The sequence below is a fragment of the Oncorhynchus masou genome, chromosome 15 (assembly GCF_036934945.1).
Source record: "Oncorhynchus masou masou isolate Uvic2021 chromosome 15, UVic_Omas_1.1, whole genome shotgun sequence".
In the NCBI taxonomy this organism is placed as follows: Eukaryota; Metazoa; Chordata; class Actinopteri; order Salmoniformes; family Salmonidae; genus Oncorhynchus; species Oncorhynchus masou.
In genome coordinates, this window is record NC_088226.1 from 56,247,197 (window position 1) to 56,257,198 (window position 10,002).

The 10,002-nt window shown below is 43.1% G+C and overlaps 1 protein-coding gene across 1 annotated transcript; it reads left to right on the plus strand.

The window, feature by feature from the left end:
• The first annotated feature begins 3,530 nt into the window (after nucleotides 1-3,530).
• Nucleotides 3,531-9,072, plus strand: LOC135556505 (sphingosine 1-phosphate receptor 1-like). The gene is made up of 2 exons (XM_064989768.1): nucleotides 3,531-3,853; nucleotides 5,451-9,072. The coding sequence occupies exon 2, from the start codon at nucleotides 5,580-5,582 to the stop codon at nucleotides 6,777-6,779; it is 1,200 nt and encodes a 399-aa protein (XP_064845840.1). The 5' UTR covers nucleotides 3,531-3,853; nucleotides 5,451-5,579; the 3' UTR covers nucleotides 6,780-9,072.
• The last annotated feature ends 930 nt before the right edge of the window (nucleotides 9,073-10,002 follow it).

Genomic DNA, 10,002 nt, shown 5'->3' on the forward strand with positions numbered 1-10,002 from the left:
TTTTTCTAAGGGTGTACTACTCAACCCTTCACTCTTAACATCTGTCTAAGTCTCAGTGGACCCTTTGCAGATGCCCTATCATGTTTTTGGATGGCTTTGTTAGCCAAGTCTCGCATCACAGCTTAGATCATGTCATGTAAACAATAACAGCACTATCTGTATCAGGAACTCTTTTGCAATAGCAAATAAAAAAAATATATTTTTCAGTGAAGTTCTTCCAGATTTTCTGAGATTTCTTTAATGTTATTCAGAAGAAGAAAACATCTAACTTCTCTATAGAAATAGAGTGAATGAAACATGTCTATATTTGTTGTGCCATTGCTAAGTAATAAATTATGAGACAACCTTCTCATTAGTTGACAAGTGATACTGTTTGGATGGACTTTGTTTTGTACTGAGGATCTTGGTGGATTTGTTTTTGGGGAGCAGGGTTGTTTTGAAAAGGTGAATACTGTATCAGAACATTAAGAACATCTTCCTAATATGGAGTTACTCTCAGAACAGCCCAGAACAGGCATGGACTCTACAAGGTGTCGAAAGCGTTCCACAGGGATGCTGGCCCATGTTGACTCCAATGCTTCCCACAGTTGTGTCAAGTCGGCTGGATGTCCTTTGGGTGGTGGACTATTCTTGATACACAAGGGAAACTGTTGAGCTTGAAAAACCCAGCAGCGTTGCAGTTCTTGACACACTCAAACTGGTGCGACTGGCACCTATTACCATACTCTGTTCAAAGGCACTTTAATAATTAACATGAATAAGGGATCATAGCTTTTACCTGGATTCACCTGGTGGTCTATGTCATGGAAAGAGCAGGTGTTCCTGATGTTTACTACACTCAGTATATTGCAAGCAGTCGAGAAAATGGCATGTAATGGCAGCCTGTTAGCATTTCCCTGCCAGTGTATGCTCCCTTACCATCTAACAGTTGGAATAATAGATTGGTTCACTTTCCCCTGGGGATACCATACAGGGAAGGTGCTGCCTGGACTATCAACACAATATGGGAGAGAGCCAAGTGTGGAGTAGCGAGTCATCCTGTGTGGCTCAGTTGGTGGACCATGGTGCTTGCAACTTCAAGGTTGTGGGTTCTATTCCCATGGGGGACCAGTATAGGGGGGAGTACAAAAGATTATGCTCTCACTACTATAAGTTTCTCTGGAAAAGAGCATCAGCTACATTTCTAAAATGGGGAGGAGGGCTGAGGTAACACAGCACTCAGAATACCTGCCTCAAGTTCCAAAATGTTGAGCTGTAGTTTTGGTCATTCTGTTGAATTCAGCAAATTCATGTCACATTGTGTTTGACTGCAGCCAGGGAGAAGCTTCTCATCCTGTGAGTAACTTAGAGTGAGTGACTGTACGATCCTGTCAGAAAGATAGAATGTGTGTAACTGTAACTCCTCATCCGCTGTAGGCAGGCAGGGCAGTGGGAGAGGGGTGACCTATCCCAAACACAGGAAGGGCCAAGGGAAAACAGTGATCCATCTTTCTGAACATGAAAAACAATGTCTGATCAAAGCGTGGATATGAAGGGTCATAACTGATTTTTTTCTTGACTTGTCAATTAGGAGGCAAATAAACAAACCATTGGAGCATCCGTCTGTTTTGTTTTTCAAAACGATCAATGTTGTGTTGTTTGTTTTATATTGTCTCGTGTTTGTTTCATCCAAGTGAATAATTTTGTTCTGTATTGTGTTTGTAGCGGATTATTTGTGGTGGTATTGGACAACATTTGATTTCAGGAATGACTCACAAGGTGCATAAGACCTTTTGCTGAAAGTAGAGACAGACAGAGGCAATCATTTTAATAGCCCTACTGTATGTATAGTAGGCTACCATCAACACCTAAAGGGTGACACATTCAATGAGACAGATAAGTGTGTTTTCTAGCCTCAAACTAGTAATTTACCTCGGCATGTATAATGTATTGGTGCCGACAAAGTGCAAAAACAAAAAACTTTGACTAAAGAAACAAAACACACACATACCTGAGTAATTCAAAATAAATCATCTCCAGCCCAGCTACAGTAAGAAGGGATTCAGTGTATCTTGCGCTATTGAGTCAAACATCAGCATCACACCGACTTTGGTCTCTGGTAACTCAAATTGGTTGAGAATACCGCCATAAGCAAACAGGAAAATGCCCATCCAGAGGCTGCGCTCCTAGTGCCCGGGGACTTTAATGCAGGGAAACTTTAAGACGTTTTACCAAATGTACACCAGCATGTTAAATGTGCAACCAGAGGGGAAAAAACTCTCGTGCACCTTTACTCCACATACAGAGACGCATACTGAGCTCTCCCTTGCCCTCCATTTGGCAAAGCTGACCATATTTATATCCTCCTGATTGCTGCTTACAAACAGAAATTCTAGCAGGTTGTGCCAGTGACTCGGGCAATAAAAAAGTGGTCAGATGAGGCAGATGCTGAGCTGCAGGACTGTTTTGTTAGCACAGCCTGGAATATGTTCCGGGAATCTTCCAATGGCATTGAGGAGTACACAACATCAGTCACTGGCTTCATCAATATGTGCATTGATGACATCATTCCCACAGTGACTGTACGTACATACCCCAACTAGAGGCCATGGATTACAGGCAACAGCCGCATTAAGCTAGAGGGTAGAGCTGGCGCTTTCAAGGAGCAGGACTCGGAACCCGGAAGCTTATAAGAAATCCCGTTATGCCCTTCCTTGGTGTCCACATCACCAACAAACTAACATGGTTCAAGCACACCAAGACTGTTGTGAAGAGAGCACGACAAAACCTATTCCCCCTCAGGAGACTGAAAAGATTTGGCATGGGTCTTCAGATCCTCAAAAGTTTCTACAGCTGCACCATCGAGAGCATGGTTGCATCACTGCCTGGTACGGCAACTTCTCGGCCTCTGACCGCAAGGCACTACAGAGGGTAGTGCGTTCGGCCCAGTACATCACTGGGCTTCCTGCCATCCAGGACCTCTATACCAGGCGGTGTCAGAGGAAGGCCAAAAAGACTTCAGCCACCCTAGTCTGTTCTCTCTGATACCGCATGGCAAGCAGCACCGGAGCTCCAAATCTAGGTCCAAGAGGATTCTAAACAGCTTCAACCCCCAGGCCATAAGACTCCTGAACATCTAATCAAATTGCTTTTACACTGCTGCTACTCTGTTTTCTATGCATAGTAACTTTAATAACTCTACCTACATGTACATATTACCTCAATTACCTTGACTAACCTGTTCCCCTGCACATTGACTCTGTACTGGTACCCCCTGTATATAGCCTCGCTATTGTTATTTTACTGCTGCTCTTTAATTATTTGTTACTTTAATTTCCTTTTCTTATTTTAGTTTTTTTGGTGTTATTTTAAACTTCATTGTTGGTTAGGGCGTGTAAGTAAGCATTTCACTGTAAGGTCTACTACACCTCTTGTGTTTGGCGCGTGTGACAAATTACATTTGATTTGATTAGGTTTCATCCAGACTTCCAGTCATGACATGTAGCTGGGGAATACGGAATGATCCCGCCCTATTCAGTTTGGCACTGGGAGACGTGAGAGTTGGACGTTTCAGAGAAGGGAGAAATCACTGAATAAAGGACCACTAAAAAGTTTGACGGATGTGAGAAGACTGTTTCGGAGTTGTGGACTATAGCTAATTTATCGGAATGACATTTTAGCGGGAATATCAATAACTGGCATATTCATATAGTTTACTTGAATGTCCGCGATAAAATATAGAATCGATGCCACCACGTAATCCGAGGATTGTTTGGATATTGAAGCAGGGATTGTGAACCAACACATCTGTCAAGGGGCTATATGAACGTATCCACACTTACTATCTCAAATGAAAATGTAAACAGTCCTTCAGGTAGGTCTAGGTTTGACTGATGTTCCTAATTTTAATAATGGACAATTTCATACATTTACAGCGAACTCTTACAAAAAACGATTGTGCCCTTACGAAAAATATTGCATTCAGTATGAGGTATAACTGCAGTACACTGTAGTATAACTGCGGTACACTGTTAGAGTGCAGAATAACTGCAGTATGCTGTAAATACTGCGTCCAAAATAACACCGTTTTTTTCACTGCTGTAATTTTGCAGTACACAAAAAAAATTACAGTTTTTAAACTGCAGTAAAAGTGCAGTAACTGAAGTCGACTGTGGTATTTTGGATGCAGTAATAACTGCAGTGTACTGCAATTTGACTGCAGTTATACTGCACTCTAACTGCAGTTACAATGCAAAATTACTACAGTAAAAAATAGGTTATTTTGGACACAGTATTTACAGCATACTGAGTTATTCTGCACTCTAACAGTGTACCACAGTTATACTACAGTGTAAGTCTTCTGCACTCTAACAGTGTACCACAGTTATACTACAGTGTAAGTCTTCTGCACTCTAACAGTGTACCACAGTTATACTACAGTGTAAGTCTTCTGCACTCTAACAGTGTACCACAGTTATACTACAGTGTAAGTCTTCTGCACTCTAACAGTGTACCACAGTTATACTACAGTGTAAGTCTTCTGCACTCTAACAGTGTACCACAGTTATACTACAGTGTAAGTCTTCTGCACTCTAACAGTGTACCGCAGTTATACTACAGTGTAAGTCTTCTGCACTCTAACAGTGTACCACAGTTATACTACAGTGTAAGTCTTCTGCACTCTAACAGTGTACCACAGTTATACTACAGTGTAAGTCTTCTGCACTCTAACAGTGTACCACAGTTATACTACAGTGTAAGTCTTCTGCACTCTAACAGTGTACCACAGTTATACTACAGTGTAAGTCTTCTGCACTCTAACAGTGTACCGCAGTTATACTACAGTGTAATTCTTCTGCACTCTAACAGTGTACCGCAGTTATACTACAGTGTAATTCTTCTGCACTCTAACAGTGTACCGCAGTTATACTACAGTGTAAGTCTTCTGCACTCTAACAGTGTACCACAGTTATACTACAGTGTAATTCTTCTGCACTCTAACAGTGTACCACAGTTATACTACAGTGTAATTCTTCTGCACTCTAACAGCAGTATTGTCAGCACGCTGCAGTTATTCTGCACTATAATTGCAGTTATACTACAGCGTACTGGAGTTACACAGCACTCTGACAGCAATGGAAGTAACACATTCTATCCAAACACAGGGGAAATAATTATCCACCAAACTTACAGTCTTCAATAATGTATTTTTGAATACAAATGCAAATGTTTTGAATAACATCAAGATGTAGAAAACCTGTTCTTAAATGTAATTCATTATGAAGCATGCCTTTGCAGCCTACTAAAAGTTTTCAAACTAACCTGGGATGTGACATGAGATTTGTCTGTTAATTCTTAACCTCTGGCATGGAATATCTCATGGGTTAAATCAACATATTAGCAATTCCTTCATTCATAATAAAGTTCCTACTGAATTAGTGAAATACATTTTAATGCAGTCTATCCAACAGGTCCCTATAAAGAGTGTGATACCAACAGTGCCAGATAAAGTAGTCCACTGCCAGTAGATCCTCTGTCTACAGTCGGTGGTGTTCTGGCGCCCTCTGTTGTGTGACGAGGGAAGGCCAGGGACAGACAGGATGGAGAACGTGTTTGAGGAGGGGATGAACCCTGTTATCATTGCCCACTACAACCATTCTGGGAAGTGGGGTCGACCTCGGAGCAGTGCAGCCTGTAAGACTGTTGTCCTCCTCCTCATCTGTGTCCTCATCGTGCTGGAGAACATCACAGTGCTGCTGGCGCTGTGGAGGAACAAACGCTTCCACAGTCGCATGTACTTCCTCATCGGTAACCTGGCCCTGTCTGACCTGTTGGCTGGGGTGGCCTATATGGTTAATATCTTCACCTCTGGTAGCAGTACCTTCTTCCTGACGCCGGCCCAGTGGCTGGCAAGAGAGGGAAGCATGTTCGTGGCCCTCAGTGCATCCACCTTCAGCCTACTGGCCATCGGTATCGAGAGACACATGACCATGGTTCGTCTGCGTCTGTGCGAGACGGCGGGGCGGGGGAGGTTACTGGGGCTGCTGGGGGCATGCTGGGCCGTGTCGGTGCTGCTCAGTGCCCTGCCTTCCCTGGGCTGGAACTGCCTGGAGCACCTGGCCTCCTGCTCTACCGTGCTGCCCCTCTATGACAAGAGTTATGTGGCCTTCTGCATCAGCGTGTTTAGCGTTCTACTGGTGGCCATCATCATCCTCTACATCCGCATCTACCGGCTGGTGACGTCCAGCGGGCGGAGGGTTAGCAGCAGGCCCTCGGAGCACTCACTGGCCCTGCTGAGGACGGTGGTAATAGTTCTGGGGGTGTTTGTGATGTGCTGGGCCCCGCTGTTCCTGCTGCTGCTACTGGACGTGGGCTGCAGTCCGGAGCGGTGCCCTGTGCTCTACCATGTGGACTGGTTCATTGCCCTGGCTGTGCTCAACTCAGCACTCAACCCCCTCATCTACACCCTGTCCAGCAGGGAGATGAGAGCAGCTTTCTTCAGGCTGCTGTGCTGCTATCAGCCTCAACTGGAGGCCCCAGCCCCCATGGCAGGCAACCCCCACCTGGGGACTGTCATCCCCACGGCTGAGAACAGCAAGTCCAGTGTGGGGGGAGGAGGTAGTGGGATAACGGGGGCGGCCAAGTCTCTGACCCGGGGGAAGATTGCAACGCCCCTGAACTCTAACAACCAGTATTTAGACCCCTCCGCCCCCACGGTGCCACACCTCTCTGGACCGGCCGACCTTCTGTCAGCGGTGCTGGTCAAGGCTGGGGCACTGCCCTCCCTCAGCAAGTTCTGACTGGACAGCTAATTCACTGTAGACTGGTCCCAGATATGTATGCGCTCTAGTAGTCTAGCCAACTACTCTGACTATCGTTGTCATGCCATGTTTGTCATAGTTGGCTAATGCACATCCATATATTGGACCAGCCAAGATTCACACGACATGGCTAGCTGACAATGCTGTGTGTGGGCATTGTACAGGCATGAACAATGAGACAATTTCAGTATGTACTGGTGAAAGTAATGACCGAGGAGACCTTGGGTAAACACTTGGATGAGGTTTCTACTGATGAACCTTCTGTAAATACAATGCCTCACCAATGAGACCGCAAAGCGAAGATCCGCGAAGGATCTACTCTTACCATAGCTCATCTAAAGCCACTATTTTGCAAAAACATTCAAAGGGCTCACATTGAACCTTTGCACCTAATACATAATTTACATAACTATGGAACACAATGCAACATTTTACCAAGTTATGCAAAAGAGCAGGGCTGTTTAATGTTGGTCCTGGAGGGCCAAAACACTTCTGTTTTTCATCTTCTCTTTCTAACCAGGGACTGATTCAGACCTGGGACACCAGGTGAGTGCAGTTGACTACCAGGTACAAACAAAAATCAGAAGTGTTTTGAATTGAACAGCCCTGTAATAGAGCATAATATAGCTTTATTAACTATATATAGTGTGGGATCAGTGAATGAATTGTTTATATGTGTGTAATAGAGGATGGGTGGTGTGCAACTAAAAGTAGGATCACTGTGTATTGCACATGCAGTGTCTATTGTTTTTCCGATTCACCTGCCTTTCTCTTTCTATGTCAGCACAGGATATTTATTTTCAATGAAGACCAAGGCCTTCTTAGTGCTATGAACTGTGTGACAATCCTTTGTGTGTATGCCTTAACTGTATAGTGAGTAAAATATAGATTTTGTAATGATTTGAAGTTTACTGCCAGAGTAAAGAACGTGTCAATATCGATTCTGGTAACTCTCAGCAACATAGATGCAAGACACTCACACAAATTATTTAACCAACAATGGACTAAGTTACATTTAAATCTTGAGTGGTGTGGTGTCTAAAACCATTACATACCAATTGAATAAAAACGATTCTTGCTTCATAAGCATTGGTAGCTTTTTGTGGTTTTGTATGTTAGGCTTTCATGTAATGCATTCTCAGAGTAGTTACTGTACACAACAACATTGCAGCATGTTTTCTCACAATATTATGTTTTAATTCAATTTGCTACTGTATGTAGACATGACATAAGTTACATTTGAACTTGTTTTAGTTAAGGGCCATATCCCAAGCCTTAATCATCCCAATTTTAACAGGGATCCTAATCCACGAGATAATAAACATACTATCATTAATGAGACAGAATAAAGGTATATTTTAATGGTTTATTAACTCTTCAGATGATACCGTTTAATATCCTAATATAAAATATCCAGGCCATTCATTCAACCCGTGTTCACACAAAATTTGCAAGCTATTCTTTCAGAAATTATTCTTGCATATCATGAAAGGATGACGCATTTCAACAACTCAATCTGTTTCACACTGCTACCTAGTGGGGAAAGAAAGGAATTAGAGGATGGAGGCTGCATCAGGTACTGCTGGAATGTCTACCAATGAATGGCATGTCCATCTTTTTGTGAGAAATTACACTGGCCACTCAAAACATTTATAAAGTGTAAATGAGTCAGTAATTATTAGTAAATGGTTTATAAGGAACTATATTAAACATCTCATGAATTATCTTATGAATCATTATTATATACTTTAAAAGTTGTATATAAATTTGTGAATAACTAGCTTACTAATATTTACAAATGTGGGAATGGTCTTTTTGGGCTCAACTGGTAATGAATGGTGTGGCTGTTGAACAAGTTGAGGAGACTAAATTACTTGGCGTTACTTTAGATCGTAAACTGTCATGGTCAAAACCGTCACGCCCTGATCTGTTTCACCTGTTCCTGTGATTGTCTCCACCCCTTCCAGGTGTCACTTATTTTCCCCAGTGTTTTCATCCTTGTGTTTCCTGTCTCTCTGTGCCAGTTTGTCTTGTATGTTTCCAAGTCAACTAGCGTTTTTCCCGTTCTCCTGCTTTTTGCATTCTCCTTTTTCTAGTCCTCCCGGTTTTGACCCTTGCCTGTTTCTGGACTTTGTACCCGCCTGCCTGACCATTCTGCCTGCCTTCATGACGAGCCTGTCTGCCACTTTGTACCTCCTCGACTCTGATCTGGTTTTGACCTTTTTGCCTGTCCACGACCATTCTCTTGCCTACCCCTTTGGATTAATAAACATTGTAAGACTCCAACCATCTGCCTCCTGTGTCTGCATTTTGGTATCGCCTTGTGCCTTAATACAAAACATATAGATTCAATGGTGGTAAAGATGGGGAGAGGTCTGTCTGTAATAAAGAGATACTCTGCTTTTTTGACACCACACTAAAAAAAAGCTAATTCTGCAGGCTCTAGTTTAGACTAATCTTGATTATTGTCCAGTCGTGTGGTCCAGTGCTGCAAGGAAAGACCTAGTTCAGCTGCAGCTGGCCCAAAACAGAGCGGCACATTTAGCTTATAATTGCTATCAGAGGGCTGATATGAATACTATTCATGCCAGTCTCTCTTGGTTAAGAGTTATCAGCCCCGGTCTGCTAACTGCTAGCTAGCTTGTTTAGCCCCGGCCAACTAACTGTTAGTGTGTTAGCATCGGCCTGCTAACTGTCTGAATCGCCGTGTTCCCAGTCAGCCCAACCACTCACTGGACCCATATGTTCACTTGGCTACGCATGCCTCTCTCTAATATCAATATGCCTCGTCCATTACTGTCCTGGTTAGTGATTACTGTCTTATTTCACTGTAGAGCCTCTAGCCATGCTCAATATGCCTTAAAACGTTTTATGGCTGCAGGGCAGTATTGAGTAACTTGGATGAAGAGGTGCCCAGAGTAAACTGCCTGCTCCTCAGTCCCAGTTGCTAATATATGCATACTATTATTCATATTGGATAGAAACCACTCTGAAGTTTCTAAATCTGTTTGAATGATGTCTGTGAGTATAACAGAACTCATATGGCAGGCAAAAACCTGAGAAAAAATCCAATCAGGAAGTGGGAAATCTGAGGTTGGTCGATTTTCAACTCAGCCCCTATTGAAGTTACAGTGGGATATTGGTCATCTTGCACTTCCTAAGAGGTATCTCCCGTTCCTTTGCTTTTCTGAAGACAAAGGAA

Coding starts and splice junctions, on each gene's coding strand:
- LOC135556505 (XM_064989768.1), top strand. CDS start 5,580: ATGGAGAACGTGTTTGAGGAGGGGATGAACCCTGTTATCATTGCCCAC.